This window comes from Grammomys surdaster, unplaced genomic scaffold (assembly GCF_004785775.1).
Source record: "Grammomys surdaster isolate TR1022 unplaced genomic scaffold, NIH_TR_1.0 342, whole genome shotgun sequence".
NCBI classification, from domain to species: Eukaryota; Metazoa; Chordata; class Mammalia; order Rodentia; family Muridae; genus Grammomys; species Grammomys surdaster.
The window spans coordinates 38,162-57,179 of NW_021604761.1; the positions used below are offsets into that span (position 1 = coordinate 38,162).

General features: G+C 49.6%; 2 protein-coding genes across 5 annotated transcripts; both read right to left on the reverse strand.

Annotated features, from left to right (window-relative positions):
* Positions 1–1,269: 1,269 nt before the first annotated feature.
* On the reverse strand, positions 1,270–6,501 carry Pycr3 (pyrroline-5-carboxylate reductase 3). 3 transcript variants are annotated; one of them, XM_028778913.1, is made up of 7 exons: positions 6,324–6,451; positions 4,172–4,236; positions 3,601–3,780; positions 3,140–3,352; positions 2,079–2,171; positions 1,727–1,921; positions 1,270–1,483 (listed from the first exon to the last, which is right to left on the reverse strand). In XM_028778913.1, the coding sequence occupies exons 1-6, from the start codon at positions 6,412–6,414 to the stop codon at positions 1,739–1,741; spliced, it is 825 nt and encodes a 274-aa protein (XP_028634746.1). In that variant the 5' UTR covers positions 6,415–6,451; the 3' UTR covers positions 1,270–1,483; positions 1,727–1,738. The 3 variants fall into 3 exon arrangements, with proteins under 3 accessions (XP_028634746.1, XP_028634745.1, XP_028634747.1); XM_028778912.1 differs by having other exon boundaries at positions 1,270–1,921; positions 6,324–6,501; XM_028778914.1 differs by lacking the exons at positions 1,270–1,483; positions 2,079–2,171 and having other exon boundaries at positions 1,490–1,921.
* A 3,432-nt stretch (positions 6,502–9,933) lies between these two features.
* Positions 9,934–15,102, reverse strand: Tsta3 (tissue specific transplantation antigen P35B). 2 transcript variants are annotated; one of them, XM_028778842.1, is made up of 11 exons: positions 15,004–15,102; positions 14,179–14,336; positions 13,713–13,827; positions 12,005–12,133; positions 11,843–11,916; positions 11,533–11,666; positions 11,343–11,407; positions 11,021–11,087; positions 10,809–10,888; positions 10,541–10,640; positions 9,934–10,245 (listed from the first exon to the last, which is right to left on the reverse strand). In XM_028778842.1, the coding sequence occupies exons 2-11, from the start codon at positions 14,322–14,324 to the stop codon at positions 10,190–10,192; spliced, it is 966 nt and encodes a 321-aa protein (XP_028634675.1). In that variant the 5' UTR covers positions 14,325–14,336; positions 15,004–15,102; the 3' UTR covers positions 9,934–10,189. The 2 variants fall into 2 exon arrangements, with proteins under 2 accessions (XP_028634675.1, XP_028634674.1); XM_028778841.1 differs by having other exon boundaries at positions 11,499–11,666; positions 11,787–11,916; positions 15,004–15,055.
* Between the last annotated feature and the right edge of the window lie 3,916 nt (positions 15,103–19,018).

Below are 19,018 nucleotides of genomic sequence, written 5' to 3' on the forward strand. Positions count from 1 at the left end.
TCTTGGGGCAGAAGGTACCTGGGACAAGGACAGGACCACACCAGGTTCTCCCTATGCAGTGGTCTCAGAGCTCTGGCCCTCAAGCCCATCGCCTCACTTTTCTCTATGTCCTGGTTTTCCTGGCATGCTGGTACAGGAAACGATATCAAAACAATATCATTTTTTTGATATCCTTTCAAATCCTGTAGAGTCAAAATCCTGCCAGGGCAGTACCAGGGCTACAGGGCACTCAAGAACTCCTGACCCAAGCCAGAAGTCTGGAGACTCAAGCTCTGCCTGCCATAGAGCCAGCCTGGGTCCAGTAGTGAGGCGGCCCATGTCCAGCTGAAGGCAGGGCTCTTGTCTAGCTAGGACACACCTTTAAAACCTTACAACAGCTCTTCCCCTTGACTGGAGCACAGAGCAAGCTGGACAACTTACCTCTGCTGCAGGAGCCACCTAGGTGCAGTTTCTCAACTGTGGAAAGGCATGCCTGCTCGGGGGAGGTGGGGTTCCCAGCTTCCACTGGGGATTCTCTCCCCCTCTGGGTCAAGGCTCAGGCTTCATGGAGATGGAGGGAACTTTTTGGGCAAGTGACATCTATTCCTCTGCCATTCCATTCCTTATCCTCCATGAGTATGACCACTGGCTTTTGAGAAGTCCCATGGAAATTCAGAGGAGGGCCAGGGCTCCAGACCAGGATCAGTAGCTCTTGTTGCTAGCAGAAGAATACTTTATTGCTTCCCAAACAGGCCAGCTTTCAGGCACTGGAGACCCAACATTGCCAATTATGTCAGTAGAGTTATTGCCACTCTGAGGGGTAAGGAGGCCTGCAGAAATGAATACCTTTTCCAAGTGTAGAGGAAGTGAAGACACTTGTGTGATGGGACAGAGACCTGTGGTCCTTAGAGATGGGACAATGGGAAGATGAGGGTGACCTAGAAAAGGAGGCTAGTGCCCAGTGTTGTAGGAATTTTCCCTGAGGAAATAGAAATATGTACCCTCGGCCGGGCAGTGGTGGCGCACACCTTTAATCTCAGCACTTTGGAGGCAGAGGCAGGCAGATTTCTGAGTTCAAGGCCATCCTGGTCTACAGAGTGAGTTCCAGGACAGCCAGGACTATACAAAGAAACCCTGTCTCAAAAAAACAAAACAAAACAAAAACAAAAGAGAGAAAGAAAGAAAGAAAGGAAGGAAGGAAGGAAGGAAGGAAGGAAGGAAGGAAGGAAGGAAAGAAAGAAATCTGTACCCTCTATGAGGTACCAAGGACAAACCAAAGTACAATTCCACTAAAGTCCAACTTAGGGAACCAATGGCTTTACTGGATTTAGAGAATACAGATGGGGCGCTGCTTACAGGAGTGTGGATAATCCCCAAACAGCCATAACCATCAAAACATCTCCCGCCAGCAGGGAGGAGGCTGTCCACCACCTCCACAGGCTACATATTCTACCAGCTCCAGAGACCACGAGGCCACGTGCAGTGAGGACACAATTGCAACTGGCTGGGAGGTACAGAAGGGAGGATCTGGAATCTCAGGTCCAGGTCAAGTGACCCTCCCCACCTTTTCCTTCCTTGACTGAATGTCATAGTCAATGCTCCCTGTCTTGACGGTATCTTAAAAGTGGTCACCGCTTCTCAGATGAAGATGATGGCCATTACGCTGAGAGGACAGCCCGCTACCACTCCCACACAGGGCTAGTCTCACCGCAGAGGCTGCAGGTGGGCCAGGAGCCCATCATCTCACCTGAGGCCTGCCTTACTTCTTGCTGAGCTCCTTAGCCCGGCAGGTAGCTGCTTCCACGGCACTCATGGTAGCCGCTCGAAAACCGCCCTGCTCTAGGGCATGAAGCCCATGGATGGTGGTTCCAGCCGGTGTAAGCACATCTGTCCGAAGCTGAGCTGGGTGCTTCCCTTCCTGCTGCAGCATTTTGGCTGTCCCCTAGAGAGAAGAGTTAATGGTAGTGAGAGAAAAGAGAGGTAAGGCAGATAACACATTTCCCCACCTGTCCGGACTCTGCGCGCTTGTCTTCCTGTTTGCTAGAGTCAGCTCACATTCAAACCTTCCTGACCTTCTCCTGAGGAAGCCTCTCACTCACCAGCAGGGTCTGAGCAGCAATCTGGTGGGCCAGGCCACTGGGCATGCCCATCTTGATGGCACCTTCGGCCAGGGCCTCCGAAAATGTACACACCTATAGCAACAGCATTGGGAATGGGGAGTAGGCATGTCAAAGTTGACCTTTTGCTAGACACAGTTCACAGCTAGAGAATGCTCAGAACAGTGGTTCTCAACCTGTGGGTCAGGACCCCTGTTAGGCTGGAACCCCTGCTCATCCACCTGCACAAGCTAGGAAACCCTGTCCTTCCCCCAGTCCCACCCACACAGAGACAACTCCTCCATTTGGAAACGTGTCATCACTCTTTGTCTCTCCATTTCTGGCAAGCCACCTACGAGTGCTCACCCAGGGCTCAGTTTTTGACCACGTACACTATGGACATGGTCAGCTCCTAGCTGGCATGTCACCACGCTTCACTTCTATTAAACCCCCTTGCTTTAGCCTGGATGTGTGACTTCACTGACCTCCACCTGTGAGATTGGTGAACCCACCCAGAGAGCTGCCTCCTAAGAAACCTAACTTTATCTACTTTTAATCTGGTCTAATCTGGCCTATGTTTGTGTCACCAAGGGAGAGAAAATGCCTATCAACCGCTTTGGGGGTTGAATGAGCCTTTTACAGGGGTGGCCTAAGACCATCAGAAAATACAAATATTTATATTAGAATTTATAATGGTAGCAAAATTTCAGTTATGAAGTAGCAACAAAAATAATTTTTTGGTTGCGGGGGTCACCACAACATGAGGAACTGTATTAAAGGGTCACAGGAATTAAGATTAGGAATGTTAAGAAACAATGGCTCAGAACCACAAGAAACAAGGCCCTAAATGATCACAGATACCTCTAGGTTATAAGGCCTAAACCCAGAGTTTGGTAAAGGGGCCTCAATGGTCTAATAAACCATAATGTTCTGAGGGACAGCAGAGCTCACAGGTGGCCGGCTGGTGGATCATTTGAAGCCCCCAAGGCTTGACCCCAAGACCTTGAGAGCAAGGCCTTTGCTAAGGGCTTGCCTTTAAGGGTATGGGTTAAGACAATACTTACAAAGGCCACACCACTGCCACTGAGACCAGTGTGGATATCTACATAGGACTCAGGAACCTCTATGCACTGCCCACAGGCTTCCAGCAAGTTCTGTAGGAGCTTAGCGTCGTCATTCCCAGCATGGTGGCCCCGTGTCATCACCATGGCCCCCTCCTGGACTACGCAGGGTAGATTGGGAGAGACTCTCATCACTCGTGTGTTCGGGGGTAACAGCTGGATAGAAGAGAGTTCAGCGTCAGGCAGCCTAAGAGACTGGGCCTGCTAGGCAAACATGTCAGCCACATGCAGCCTCTAGTCTCCACTTCCCAGGTTCACTGGCAGAACACTATCCCAGCCAACTAACCCTGGGGAACCAACTGGCTAACTTTTGGAGCTTGGCCAGGATGCTATCTGCTACCCAAGTATGGGCCACAGAACCTATTTGAGAGTCAAGGCCTTACTCATGCCAAGGGACCACTCACCTCCTCTATAGAGCTCAGAGAGATCCCAGCAGCCACAGATACGATGATGTGCTCAGTGGTGACTACAGGGGCCACTTCTGCCAGAACAGCTGGCAGGACTTGGGGTTTGGTGGCAAAGATGACAAGTGGGCAGTTTTGCAGCACCTCGTGGTTGGAGTGAGTAGTCTGGCAACCCAGAGCCTAAACAGACACAAGGGCCAGAAATGAGACTGTGTAAGACAGCACTCTACACAGGCTGACCCGTGTGCCATCCATCATTCTGTATCCCATGGGTTACAAATGTCTGTACTCGCATACTCTCTTAATGCGACAAACCCAACAGGCCCTGCTCCTCAAACTCATAAGTTTTACCTTCTGAATTTTCCTTCCTAATTAGTATCCACAACCACCCTACATAGGCACACACTGCATCTGCTCTAGTCCTTCCAGAAGCTTGGCTTTCTTCCAGGTCTCTGTTCCCCACCCCCACCCCCCAATTCCCCTGGACAGACCAAACCATCTCAAACCTTCAACCATACATAACTGCCCCTGATAAATGCTTCAGAAAGACAAGACCCTAAGACCCACTCACCCTGAAGTGGCAGAGGTTCTTGTCTGTTGGTGCACTGGCCAGCACTTGCTTAGCTTCTACTTTGCCTGGATAGAAGGATAAAAGCTGGTGAGGCCTGGGAAGATAGCAAACAGCTCACCTAGCCCAGTGTGAGCCACAGGCTCCTTAGGGACACAGCAGGGATGTTTGTCCTTGGGGCTGATCAAATCAATTCATCTGTACTTGAAATAACACTGCTATTTCTGAGGGACACTAGGGCCAGGAACCTGCCTGATCTTAACAAGGAAGAAAGCCTCTGCTTTCAGGGAAGGGGCAGCTGACTGGAACACTTAGGTCTGTTGAACAAAATGCAAAATCTCTGAAGGAACAGCAGAGCTAGGGCTGCATGGTAGATAGTGAGAGAGTTGGTAAGGATCTGGAGAGACAGCTTAGCAGTTGAGAGTATTTGCTACTCTTTTTTCTTTTGTTTTTTGTTTTTTTTTGTTTTTTGAGACAGGGTTTCTCTGTATAGCCCTGGCTGTCCTGGAACTCACTCTGTAGACCAGGCTGGCCTCGAACTCAGAAATCCTCCTACCTCTGCCTCCCAAGTGCTGGGATTAAAGGCGTGTGCCACCACTGCCCAGCTATTTGCTACTCTTGAAGATGACCTGGGATAGGTTCCTACAACCCACATGGGCAGCTGACCATTGATAAGTCCACCTCCAGTGGAACCAGTGCCCTCTTCTGGCCTCTGAAGATACCAGGTTTGTAAGTGTGCATGTACACACACAATGCATAAACAGATAAAACACACATATAATCTTAAAAAAAAAAAAGATAGCCAATCTTAGCCTGGTGATGATGGTACCTGTCTTTAATCCCAGCATCTAGGAAGAGACAGATGAATCTGAGATCCAGGCCAGCCTGGTCTACAAGAGTTTGTTCTAGGATAGCCAGGGTTACATAGAGAAACCTCGTCTTAAGCCAATCTGATAAAAGATCTAACAGAGGATGTGTTCCCTTTCAACAGACAGGTGAGCTGGAATGTCTTGGGGAAGCTAAGTGGTCCCCCTGGTGGAAATCATCTGGTTTTGAAGGATAGAGGCGTAGAAAGACTGGGCCAGATGGAAGTGCATGCCAAAAGCTGAACACAGGGAGCCAACTGTGTCAGTCCATCAAGGGGCAGGTGAACTGGCAGGTTTTACATGTAAACACCTGAGGCTTGTGGGAAGCCATTCTCCCACGATCATGGTCCTCTGGACTTTGAAGTACAACTGAAAGCAGAGAGCCAAAGGTCACCAACTTTCTCTACCTGCCATCTGTTCATAAAGTTTTCTCAACACTGTACAGCAGTGCTGGGCCAGTATTAACATCAGCTATATATATACACCAGCAGTCCTCAGCCTGCCCTCTCCTCACCCTACCCTCCACCCCAGGTAGCAGGCATCTGACACTGGTGGAGACACTTCAGTCTTCAAATTCAAGGTATTGTTGCCATAAGAGATGATAAGCCAGTGATGGAAGACATTCTTCAGAACACAGGGCCAATCTTCCTCCTCCCGAATGTCCACACAGCTGCCCACTTCTGAGAGTGGAGCTGAGACATGAATAGAAGACCAAACCAGAGGCTCAGAAGGAGGAGACCAGGAAGTTGGAACTATAAACTCACAGTCACATGAAGGAGATACAAAGTTAAAAAGCGAGCCAGCTGGTAGTGGCTTACACTTTTAATCACAGCACTCTCAGAGGCAGAAAAAGGTGGATCTCTCTGAGTTGAGGACCAGCCTCGTCTACCATCGAGTTCCAGGCCAAATAAACCCTGTCTCAGGAAACACACACACACAAATACACGCCAACCCACCCTCCCCAAAGAAGTCACGCGTGAAGTCAATCGTAATTTTCTTTAATGCAAGACATTTAAAGGAATATCATTCACCAATACAATCAGTGTTAAATAAAATAAACTGTGGTTTCTTTTTCCACATCACGCCTGGCCTGACCATTCATCCGCCTGGGAAGGGGCTGCGGGCTCACCCAGGGATCCTGGAGGCCTTGATAGAAGCCTGTTGTAGGATTCTCACCCAGGAAACGAATTCAACCCACTGGCCCATGGGGTACCACGTGCGCCCCTCCGACCAAAGCTTACGGGTTCCTCCCATTATAAAGCTCCCCCAACCAGACCTTGCCTCCCCACCTGCTCTGATGAGGCCTTGGGCAATGGCCTCCGCCATGCGGCCTGCACCCACGAAGCCCACACGCCGAGATTCAGACATTGTAGCCGCCATTCGTCTCTGAGCTGGCCTTCTCTCTTCCTTGCGGCAGCGGGCCCCGCCCACTACAGCTGCCTTGACGGACAGAAGCGACTGGGCGGGTTCGGGGCGGGCTCCGGGAGGACAAAGGGGCGGGGCGGGGCGGGGCGGGGCGGGGCGAGCGCAGACGCTTGGATTTTGTTGCCTGAGGAGAGATTTTCCCCAAGCCTAGGTTAACAGGCAAGTGATTTTGCTGAGGGGAAAGAAGAGAAAGGATGGGGAGCGAGTCCTAAGCAGGCTGTCTAATTCCTCCTGAGAAACCCAACGCTAGGGTCTCTCCAAAAGCCTTACAGAGAGATTTAGAGGGAGAAAAAAAAAAAAAAAAAAAAACCGCTTGAACGACCCCAGGACGGGCCTGGCGTGTAAGGTCCAGCTTTTGCCTAGCTGTGTGCCTTGTGTTCAGTCTTTGGAGCCCTTGGAGCGGGTTCTGGCTCTCCACATTAAAAGCTGCACTAACCACCAGTCACCAGTACACAGCACTTACTTTTTAATTAAAAAAACAAAACAAGGGGCTGGAGAGATGGCTCAGCGGTTAAGAGCACTGATTGCTCTTCCAGAGGTCCTGAGTTCAAATCCCAGCAACCACATGGTGGCTCACAACCATCCATAAAGAGATTGGATGCCCTCTTATGGTGTGTCCGAAGACAGCTACAGTGTACTCGTAATAAAATAAATAAAATAAATCATAAAAAAAAAAAAACAAAACAAAACTTTTGTGTCCTTTAGTGTTTCACCAGAATAGTTATTTGTATTGAATTCCACATATAGTCACTTAGCTGGCTATATGTATAGTCATTTAGCTGAAGCAAAAGAGCAAAGGAAAGAAAAAGCAGGCAAAACAAGAAGCCTCAAACAGAACAAGGGCAGATTTTCGCGAGTAATCAGAAGTAGAGCTGTGGTGGTACACACCTTTGGTCCCGGTCCAAGGCAGGTGGATCTCGAGTTTAAGACCAGCCTGGTCTACAAGGCAAATTCCAGGACAGCCAAGGCTACAGAGAGAATCCATTTCAATCATCATCATCATCTTCAGGGTCTCATCCAAATTACCAATACAAACAAGTAAACTTAATTTTTATTTCCTAAAGTAACTGAGTCAAAAGTATACACGGGCTTCCTACAAACTGGATAAAGGTGGTTTGTTGCTGTTTTGTTCTGAATGTGTGTAATTAGGCAAATTAGAACACGGCACTTAGAAGGGTGATGAATGCTCTTTGGGCTGTGAGGTCCTACAGTAAAGATGGCCTCCCCTGCTTGCCACAACTGGGATGTGGTGGACAGTTCCTTCCTCTTTCACTGTGCAAGGTGAAGAGTGTATTCCCTCATCTTTCCCCAGACCCGACCAGAAGCCTAAGATCGCTAAGTCTGCCGGACACTAGATGGAAACCTGTAAAACCAGGAGCTAAAAACTGAAGCTAAGTAAAGCTTTCCCTTCTTAGAAGGTAGCAGTCTCAGGTAGCAACAGAAAGCAGGTCAACACAGGGAGCTTGCAGAATCTTCCCTATCTACAGAGACAAAAATCCATTCAGGAATGTCTATGGTGGGGGACAAAGAACATGGACATGAACACGAGTGTAAGGAATTTCTGTATTCTGGGCTGCAACCAACAGCACCTGGAAGTATTCAAGGTTTAGACGTGGCCTCAAGCCGGTTGGAAAATGCATGCAGCTGCCTGGCCAGATCAAGGCACTCTGATTCTTAGGACCGAGTGCATTCCTTGACATAATGACACTTTTAACACACTGATTGGTGATCACTTGTCAACGGAGTGTCTGGCAAGTTCTGATAAACTCAGATCAGCTCTTCCTGGCGGCTGGGAGTTACATCTTAATGCTCTGGCCTGCTTCGTGGATGCTCATCAGAGGACGAGGTTTAAAGGAAGTCTGGAGATGGGCACTGGGAAGGCATGGGCCAGAGGCAGACGGGGCAGTACAACATAGGAGGGGGCAGCTGACAACACTGCTTTAGAGTGCATGACCAGGCAGGCCCTGATTGTCATGCTAGAAGACAAAAGGCCTCAGATGCAGGCTGAAAACCAAGGGTTCGTGGAATGAGAAAAAACAACTGGCTATCTTTAGTACTTCTAGGAGGTTAAGAGGCAGAATGTATAGGAGGGTTGGGCTGAGTGGAGAAAGCTGAGCAAGTTATGAGACCCCAGCTGATCACCTGGAAAGGTGCTGGGCCAAATGGGCGTAGCTTCTGAGGGGAGGGGCCAAGTGGAGGTGTGAGTTGTCCATTCTGACTGCATCTGAAATTAATTAAAATACAAGCTGCAGGGTAAGCCTTCACAGGATTCTTTTGGATTATTAGAAGCTGGAAGACCCACTGTAAAGCAAGGCAGCGCCTTCTGGTGGCAGCTCCATAACAGGGCAACTTTTTTTTGCTTGTTTGTTGCTGCTAGACCCAAACCCATCTAGGGTCCCAAAGTACACAGTACACAGGAGACCAGCAGCTCTCCAGGAGTCCTCCAGGCCTTCAATGGCAGGCTGGGATTGCTGAGACATGCTGGCCTGTCCAGTGTTAGTCATTGTTGCACTACCCAGAGCACATCCTGTAAGCCAGTCTAATAAATCATCTCACATGTGTAACAGTTCTGTTCCTTTCCAAAACCCTGACGTGTCCAGCAGCCCATTGTCAGCTTTAGCTATGTGGCTGGTGGTTATGATTCATCACCTGGGAAAGCCTTAATGTTATCACACAGGTGCCAACTGTCACTTCTGCCTGCCTGGAGCTGTAGCTCTTGAGTCTTGAAAGTAAATGTTCTCCTCTGCTCTCTCCAGTCTTCAGGGACAGTAGTAGCTCCATTTCAAGATTGAGGTGTCGAGGGGCCTGTAACCTCCAACCCCATGTCATCGTGGACAAGAAACAATCTTAGGTGAATGAAGTCTAAGATGGGAGCCTGAAAATGACCCAGAGCTGAAGTAGTGAAAGACAAGCAATGCCAAAGTGATCTGCCCCAAGCTGCAGCAGCCTTAGGTGGATTCTCTCGTGCTGCCCTAACTAGCCTGGATTTGACCATCTAAGAATGAATAGATCAGAAATGTCCATGATGTCACCACATAGGTGGCTAAAGCTCACCAACAAGGGCAGGCCTGGGGGGTGGGGGGTCTAGAGAAATCTGGGTCACCCATTACCAACCCTCCTTGCAGGCCCATCTTTGTGTCCCCAGATGAGCACTGAATCTGTCCAAATCGAGACCCACCTTCCTTCACCACAGTCCTCAAGTCTGAGAAGAGTGGGCAGTGTGTGACCACAAGTGAAGGGCTAAGCATGGCCAAGATACAGGCTAGGCTGTTGGGGAGGTCCCCTGAGCCCCAGACCTGATACCACTGACTTCCTAACTCCACACTCTGGTCCTTCACACAGGGACTCTTGCCCTGGGCCCAGTAGCTCTTAGGAGCTAAGTAGCACATAAGGGACAGTGAGTCCCAGGCCAGGCCAGGCCAAGAAGGCTATGCTGTGGGGAGGAGAAGGCTGGTACAGCTTCTGAGTCCAGGCTCATGAAAACCCATTTTATTGGTTTCTAGTCCAGCAGAGACACACTGAGGTCGGACAGAAGCAGGTAAGCAAGATGTTGGTCTTGCCTTTCCTCAAGGCTGGACGTGGGCCCTACTGGACAGCAGCATGGAGAATCCTGGCAAAGAGGTCGGCATGTGGCTCAGGTGGCTGGATACTAGCCTCAGTTCTTGGTGGGAACTGAGGGTGGTGACCACTGACTGGGCATTGCCAGGTGAGCACCTGCTTGTCCCGTGCTTTACTTCCGGGCCTGCTCGTAGTTGTCGGTGAACCAAGCACAGGTTTCTTTCACAGCTGCAGAGACAGACAAGTGACAGCCAGTAACTACCCTGTCCCCCAGGAGGTAGGGAGGGTGCCCCTTCTCTAATACCCTAAACTATAGTGTCCTGCTTCTCAGTGTAGGTATAGGCTCTGTTAAGGGTCTGGTGACCAAGCCAGCAGAGCACCAAACCCCATGGTCCCAGTATGGAGGCTAAGACTTCAGGAGGGAACAGGGAGAAACTGCTGGTGCTGAAGCCAAGGGCTAATTGGCAAAGAGCCTGTAGGCAGGTTGGGGTGGTTAAGGGTTTTGGAAGAGACAGGAACTTACCCTGCTTGAAGGGTGTGAAACGGAAGTCAGGCAAGTAGGACCGCAACTTGCCATTACTGGCTGTCTTCTTATACTGCCCATCTGCCTTTGTTGAATCAAACTGGATACCTTGGTCAAGACCATAGCAGAAAGAGCACTACCCCCTCCTGCTGCCAGGGCAAGCACCACCAGAAACAAAATGGTGTTATGTTAGCCATCCTACAAGGGAAAACCGAGTTACCCCTCCACATTGTCTCACCAGCGGTCCATCACCAGAGCCAAAGGATACAGTGACTTCCCCAGAGAAGTCCATGGCCTCCACTACAGCCTCAGCTGCCTCCTTGATGGACACCTCATCTTCCTCGCCCACTGTGGGGAACCATGGGCCAGTAGTCAGTCAGGCCTCCCTGTCCAGACCCCTAGGGGCATTGTCTGCTCCCACTCCTCAGGGTAGATACAAGTCCTGCCCTGCTGTAGGAAAGGCAGCTGCAGAATGCCCACCTGAGAGGATGATGGGTTCCACCTCATTGTACTCCCTCAGGACCCAGATGAAGAGCCGGGCTAGGTCCTGGAGGTCAAAAGGTCAGGTCAGATATCCATAAGTGAGCACCAAATGCCCTACTGGGGAGGCTGGACCACTGTTTCTGCTCCCTTGGGAGCACAGCCAGGGCTCACCCTGATAGAGGTCCCTCATTCAGGGCATACTTTCTCCTACTGAGCCGAAGTCGCACCCTGGGGACTTGGCAAGGTTCAAGGACTGTTTCCTAGGCCCCCCACCTCCCACGCAGCTTTACTGGAAAGGCCATGCTCCCCACAAACATACCAGCGAGTAGATGAACTGCCTCCGAGGCTTCCCTGTACCCCACACCGTCAAGGCTGAACCATTACCTACAGATGGGTCAGGTGTCAGAGCTCTGTGGCCAGGCCTAGTTCCCTGGCCACCCCACAGCTGAGCATAAAGGCCCCTCAGGCAGGTAACCTGGGCCAGGCGTGTGCCGGACAGCTGCACTCACTCTTGGCCAGGTGCACCTTATGGATGAGGCCGGGCAGCACGTGGCCATCTTCGATGTTGAAGTTGTCATAAGGCCCAAAGACATTGGTAGGGATGACAGCAGTGAAGGTACAGCCGTGCTGCTGGAAGTAGGCCCTGTGGAGGCACAGTGTCTCCCGGTACCATCCCCAGAATGTGCCCCTAGTGTCCCCAATTCCTTCTGAAGCTGGCTTCTTAAGAATGATATAAATGAGGCAGCAAGAAGGCCTCACTAACCCAAGGGTCCATCCTCCCCTCTCCAGGGAGGCCTGGGCCAGACCAAGAGGGAGCACCTGTTCTGCACGTCAATCATCCTCTTGGCATATGAGTACCCAAAATTGCTGCTGTGAGGTGGCCCGTTGTGGATCTGGAGGAGGAGGAGATGCACTGAGAGCCCCTACTTCTTTGTTATGCCCACACCTTCAGGGGCCACCCCAGGAGGCCCTGTGCCTCACCATTGTCTCATCAATAGGATAGGTGGTCTTGTCAGGGAAGATGCAGGTGGACAGGCAGGAGACCACCTTGCGAGTGCCCACCTCGAAGGCCGAATGCAGGACGTTGTCATTGATGTGAACGTTCTTCCTCTGCAGTGGGTAGCACAGGTGGGTCAGGCTGCCTCTGGAGAACCCAAGCTCCCTCCTGATCCTCCACAGACAGACATGGGAGCATGCCCTGGCTCAGAGATGGGCACTATCTGTGCCTATGGATTTGAAGTGCTTCTAGAAAAAGGCTAAGCCTTCCAGCACTGACCTCATGGAAGCCGTCTTCCTCTAAGACCATAAGGAGGTCCTGCCCTGCCTGCCTGAGTGTGGAGGCCAGAGGGGCATCCTCAGGGCTACTGAGTGCGGGGAAGGTAGTAGAGAAGAGGAAAACTTTAGGTGGGGTTCCCACTACAAGGGAGATGCCTTCCTTCCACTTCTAACTCCAGAGGAGCCGTGCCCTGCTGTGCTCAGTGCTTTGCCCTGCGCCTCTCCAGTTCTCTTCCCTAAGCATACAGAAGGCAGGCACACTGGTCTAAGAGCAGGGGGGAGGTAGAGACCGGGCAGTTTGCTGAAAAGACTGGGATGGGCAAGGGGAGCTTTGGGTGAGAGTCCTGGGGCAAAATCTGGTGGGAACCTTTGCATACTGCAGGCTAGTCAGGCTGGCTAGGTCAAGGCCACTGACTGCCCAGAGGCAGGTGAGCCAACTCTTAGGAGCACGGTCAGCAGAAGCAGGGCTCGCTCCTCCTCCTAAAGCACATGCTATAGACACTCCAACATCCGGGAGTGGTTGGTAGATCCAGAAAGCTGAGGAAACCAAGCCTGAGAGCACGAGAATCTGGCAGCATGGCCAATGATGGAGCATGCCTTTAGTCCCAGCACTCCAGAGGCAGAGGCAGAAGTAGGTGATGGATCTCTGTGAGTTTGAGGCCAGTCTTGTCTATACAGAAAGTTCCAGGACAGCCAGGGGTACACAGAGAAATCCTGTCTCGAAAAACAAACCAAACAAACAGCCCCCCCCCCGAAAAAAAAAAAAAAAAAAAGAAAAGAAAGAAGAAAAAAAATTGGGGGGCTGGAAAGATGGCTCAGCAGTTAAGAGCACTGGCTGCTCTTCCAGAGGACCAAATCCCAGCACCCACATGACAGCTCACAACTGTCTGTACCTCCAGTTCCAAGAGATCGGACATCCTCACTCTGACATATAGATAGATAGGTAGGTAGATAGATAGATAGATAGATAGATAGATAGATAGATAGGGGTTGGTGAGATGGCTCAGTGGTTAAGAGCACTGACTGCTCTTCCAGAGGTCATGAGTTCAAATCCCAGCAACCACATGGTGGCTCACAACCATCTGTAATGATATCTGATACATATACCTCTTGTGGGGTGTCTGAAGACAGCTACAGTGTACTTACATATAATAAATAAAATTAAAAAAAAAAAAAGATAGATAGATAGATAGATAATCTGCCAACTAAGCAAGCTCAGTCTCGGATACTTAGTGTGACATAGTGTGGTATACAGGCTTCTTTCAGCTTCCCAATCCTGCGGGTCACCACTTGGCCTGTCCCCAGGGCTGTACAAAACAAGCCCTCAGGGACTTCTTGGGGTAGATCTGTGGAAGTTTCAAGAACCTAGGCTCCTGACTCCCAATGCTTGCTGCCCCTGAGCACTCTAACTTACCCAGAAATCCAAGTTGTATTTGATATTCCGGAAAAGGCCGCCTACCATTGCAGCAAGATGGATGACGTGGGTGGGCTGTACCTTTTGGAACAGAGCTTGAGTTTGTGCTGCATCCCTGAGGGAAGGCAGGATGTCACGGGGGGGCCTAGGGAGGCCTGAGGAAATCAGGAGTTAGGAGCTTGGGCAGTGAGTATGGAAACGGAATGGGTCCATGGCTGGAAGGGCAACCACAGAAAGGAGTAGCTAAGTTCAGGGCTTTAGCAGCTGTCAGTTGTGGGAATCCCGGAACTATAGGAGGATGTTTACTTAGAGCACAGCCAGCAACCACAGCCAGATCAGTCACCTGGCAGGGAGGACCCAAACTCGGGGTAGATTACTGCTAGGCTCCGGAACAAACCCCGAAAGGTACTATTCAGTCTGGAGGGGGAACCAAGAGGGATTGGGTCTGAATATGGCCCCAACTTACGTCAGATCTGCATCTTTGGAGGAGACAAACACCCATTCCTCTCCAGGCAAGCCGGCCCCATCTGCGACCACCTTCTGGATGGCTCTGCCCACCAGTCCAGAGCCCCCTGTCACTAGGATCCTCATGGATCCGTGGGGTTCACCCATTGTGATCTGCACCTGGAGGGCCAAATGACATTAGCTAAGGAGGATATAGGATGTGGCATTTTCCCTACCCCATTCTCCTTGGCCAATGGCAGCAAAGAATCAAAACTCCCAAGGAGCAGCGACAACAGGCTGACAGACACACCCAGCTCTGTTCCCCCAAGAAGTCCTTTGCCCTGGGCATTATAGGCTCCTGCTGGCTGCCATCCAAAACAAAGCAGGTTGGTCCCAATCCATAACTCTACTAGGCAGAGGAAAGGTACACCTCATCCCTACGACTGCAAAAGTAGGGCTGGCAGTTCCTTGCACAGATCGTAGCGGCTGCTTCTCCCCAGTGTTCACCCTACAGACAGACAAGGGGCGGTGCCCGTACTTGAAGCCCCGTACCAACAAGTGCTGAGCTGGTAGCCTACGACCTAGGAAAGCCTAGTTCTTCTAGGGCAGGGTGCACCGCTGGACGGTCGCAGGACCCTGGAAATTTGTTACGGTCCCTGTAGGGAGTCTCTGGACCAGCCGCATGGCTCCACCATTACCCAGATGAGCAAGAGCCCGGCCCCCAAACCCCTTGGTTCCCGACCCAACCCGACCCCACTCAGACCCACGATGAGAGACGCACTCATACGGCCTTAACCAGCTTGAGAGGGCCCCTGTTTACTGCATCATACCCAACTGTAAGTCTCACCTGCGATGGGTTCCACCAGTCAAAGAGCTACTTCCGGTACACAATTCTCCAGCAACTCCCGGTTCCAGTGGAGGGGGCGAGGCCCTCCCAGGGAACTCTGGGAAATGGAGTCTTCTTGTGCGCCAGTGAGACGCGGGCCCTTCTGGGAAATGTTTTCTGGGCCCCATGGCCATCTGGGAAACTGAGTCCTGTTTGTCCGCCAGAACTGCAATTCAGAGGACAAGTGGCCTACCCAGACATACTCTGGTGGTCAAACGGACACAGGTCCCGCAAGAGACTAGTGGGCTGGCCACGGATCTCCAGTTCTTATCCTGCAACGAAGACCACTTCCCATTGGCTCTTCTGCATGTCTTTGAGTGGCTATGCGCCAGGCTGAGTCAGCATCCCTCACCGGTTGTGTGTTCCAGCCAAGAATTCACAGAAAACTCGATTTCTTCACCTAAACAGAGTATTTTAAAGCAGTGGATAAAATCTCTTCTACCTCGACAACATCTTAAATTGTGTTTCAAAAGGAAAAAATAAAATATCAGCCAAATGGGGCACATGTTGGGATGGCGTTTTTAAAGGCACGTAACTCCAAGCCTGTTTATCTGAGTTTGATGCACTCGGATGCACTTAGTGGAAAGCCAGAACTGACTTCCCCAAGTCATTCTCTGATTTACATAGTCTCTGAAAAAAACAAGAATCAATCCAAACCAAACCAAACAAATGAACAAAAAAATAGACACAGGCTGAAGAAATGGCTCAGGACATTTGCCAACAAGTCTGATGACCTGAGTTCAATCCCCGCCCACCTCTGGAACCCAGATAAATGATTGGGAGGAGAACTGGCACACTTGTGTTCTTCCTTAAGGTCAGACTTTATTGGGCAATAATACATTCAGAAGGCACAGTGGTTTCCATTGGAATAATATGCCAATAGTCCAGATTTTCTTGATACTGAGCTGAAGCAAACAAAAATTATTTTATTACAATCCTAACTATGATTATTAACTTTGAGATTACGGATTACAAATCTCACGGTGAATCTGTCTGCAGTGTCTACATGTAGGCTGGAGGATGTCTACGGTTAAAGAGGGTGCAGCAGAGTCCAAGGAGTTCCAAAGTGGCCAGAGAGGCAGAAGCAGAAAGCGGATAGGGGTGACAAGAGTCCCTGCGGTGGGTAAGAGTCTGGTAACTGTTCCGTCAACCTCATGAACCAATGAGTTTATTGGGGTTACTTACAGGCGTTATATCACTAAAATCCCACCCCAGCATGGATGGTGACTCGAGAATGCTGGACCCCCAGATCTTTTTGCATGGTTTGCAATTAGCTACGCAGGTCCCCCCTCCCCAGCTGTCTTATATAATCTGGGGTCAAGAGGGGGCTTGTGAGTCTGGCGTCAGGAACATCTTGAGACTTGTGAATTGTTAGCTTCTGAAGTCTTAAGGAGCCTCTCCCTGTGAAGTGGAATGTTTCAGAATCTTTTATTTACTCCTTAACAATTTTATGCGTGGGTACAATGCATTTTTATTAAATTCACATTTATTAGTTCGATTATCCCTCTGCGCCTCTCCTAACTTTTATGTCTTTTAAATGGCTCGTTGGATATAGTCAGGGTTGCTTGCATGAGCACATGTGTAGGGTCATTTATTGGAGCTTGGGGAACTTCCCACACTGACAGACACAGAGACTTTCTTCACTGATTACATTTCAAAGAATGATGTAGCCAGACTTTTGGCTACTTTGTGGGTTCTTTTTTTTTCTCCCACCCCTTCACCCCCTAACACTAGATAGGAGAGAAAAAAGAATAGAGGGGAAAGGAGGCATTGCTATCCTTAGACTATGTCCTGTTGATTAGGGGCATCGAGTTTCTTGGGGCAAGTTTGACCTTTGCCATCAGGATATCTAATTTCGTCTTGTCTCTTCTTTGCACACAACTGCTTAACAAATGGCAACCAACAGCAATCAAACAATGAACAACCCACAACCTCTCGGGGCCCTACTATTTATATACCTCTGAAGCGTCCCCAAAATTCCAAATGTGACACAATCACAGACACTATCTGCCTCTGCCCCTGGAAAAATCATGCCCCTGCTAGAGCATGAGGCAAATCATAGTCAGTTCTTGTGGACAATCTGAAGCAACCCTATATCCCACACCTGGAATTAAAATGAAAATACATTCTTATAATATTTCTGTGTTTTTAAATAAATGAAAAAATCTCACTAATTCCCCCCCTGTTGTTTTAAGCCATTAATTGTATTGTGTTTAGCAGGAAATTGTAATCAGAGACATTTTCAATGAACTAAGCAATTTTTGGATCAGTGGCCACAGTTTTCAGGATGCCTCTCCTGCTCAATCCTTTATAAGTATCTTTTGATAGTATCCACAGCTTTTCATTTCCTGTAGAGATATAAACAAACCTGTGTCCCCAACATAAAACTTTTGCAGACTTCCATTCTGATGTTAACACATTCCTATACATAGGTGTAGCGGGAAATTTTCCCTGCAAGTTGGGAGGAGCTAAGGTGGGAGGAGTAAGGAGAGGAAGAGGAGGAGCAAAAGGAGGGGAGATGTAGGAACCATGAATGGCCATGCATGTATCGAGAGCAGTCCTGGGCAACAACTTATATCTAGGTTAGTTAATTGGTTAACACTTCTAATTGTGTGGGCATATTGTTATTTGAGCATTACCAAATATATAAAGCTATTGGATAATCTTTAAACATTAGACTCTCATTTCTACCGGGTACCACGTGGATGGCAGGATGGTCTGGGCTCAGCCCAACCTTGTGGAGACAACGTAGAAGATTGGCAGAGCCATCTCCCATGCTGGCTTCTTGTGGGTGGCAGGGCTGGTGCCTCACAAGCCTTGTCTAGTCAGGAAGATGGCAGCGGATTAAGAACAAGCAAGATTGGGTGCCGCCGTTTTAAAACGTTTACTTCAACAGATAGGCTCATTTAATTCCAGCTTTTTCTGCAACCTGGTAACTCTTAGCTGTTCTTGTCTGAAACCACTTATGGTTTTTGCTATGGGGACTTGACCAGGCCCCAAAGCCTAGAAATTGTCTTGGATATCTCACTTGAACCTACACTAATTGGTGCAATAGCAACCCTTGCCACATCTCCTGCACACCTTGAGAAGCCTAGATCTTCTTTCTGGTTTATATTTAGAAAAACCAATCCCATTAGAAATGGCCTGTTTATCTCTCTGGCACAAAGTGCCATATTTCTCGAAGTTAACACACTGGGCATTTTGATATCAGAGATCTCTAGCTATAGTTTGACTCATGATATTAGCATGGTACACATTAGAACCAGTATCTGTGATTTTCCTTATCTACTTGTCCATGGGCACTGGCAGCATCTTTAATGGTCTAATAACTTTTTTCCATTCAATATTTGCAAGTTCTTACACCAAGGTTTCTATCAACACCTGTCTTCCATCAGAGTCTGATACGACTTTGTTCACAGCTGAGACTAGTCTTTACAAAAAATCCATGAAGGCTTCTCCAGAGCCTTGTATCATCCTTGTAAAGGAGGTGGACCTTTTCCAGGGCTCCTCAACTTTTCCCTGTTGGGTTTATGTGAGTCCCTCGTCTGCCCCACCACAGGGATAGGGCCACTCTGGGAAGCAAGACATGGGAATTTGACTGAACTCACCCCACGGAGGGCAGGCGGGCTTCTGGCTATGGAAAGGGGTCCCCTAGCCAAAAAGCTGCTGGGTAGGCTGGTTCTCAGGCTTTTGGGCCTCCAGGCACCGCTGGGAGCTTCGGAAGAGCTGAGAACAAAGTGGGGGCCTGCAGGCTTTAAGTAGCCGAGGGCCAAAGGGGATAGGGCAACTCTGACTTCGCCCCTCGGGGAGAGTCTTTGGTTTGTCAAAGTGGTCAGTTTGCTTGGATTAGTTAGTGGTCGCTGTGGCTGGAAACACAGAGAGGTCTTCTGCAGGAGATTAGACCATGGCTCTGTAGGTGAAGGCCTTCTCCATTGTTCCCCATGGTGGATCCTGATGGAAAGAGAAACAGGTTTTA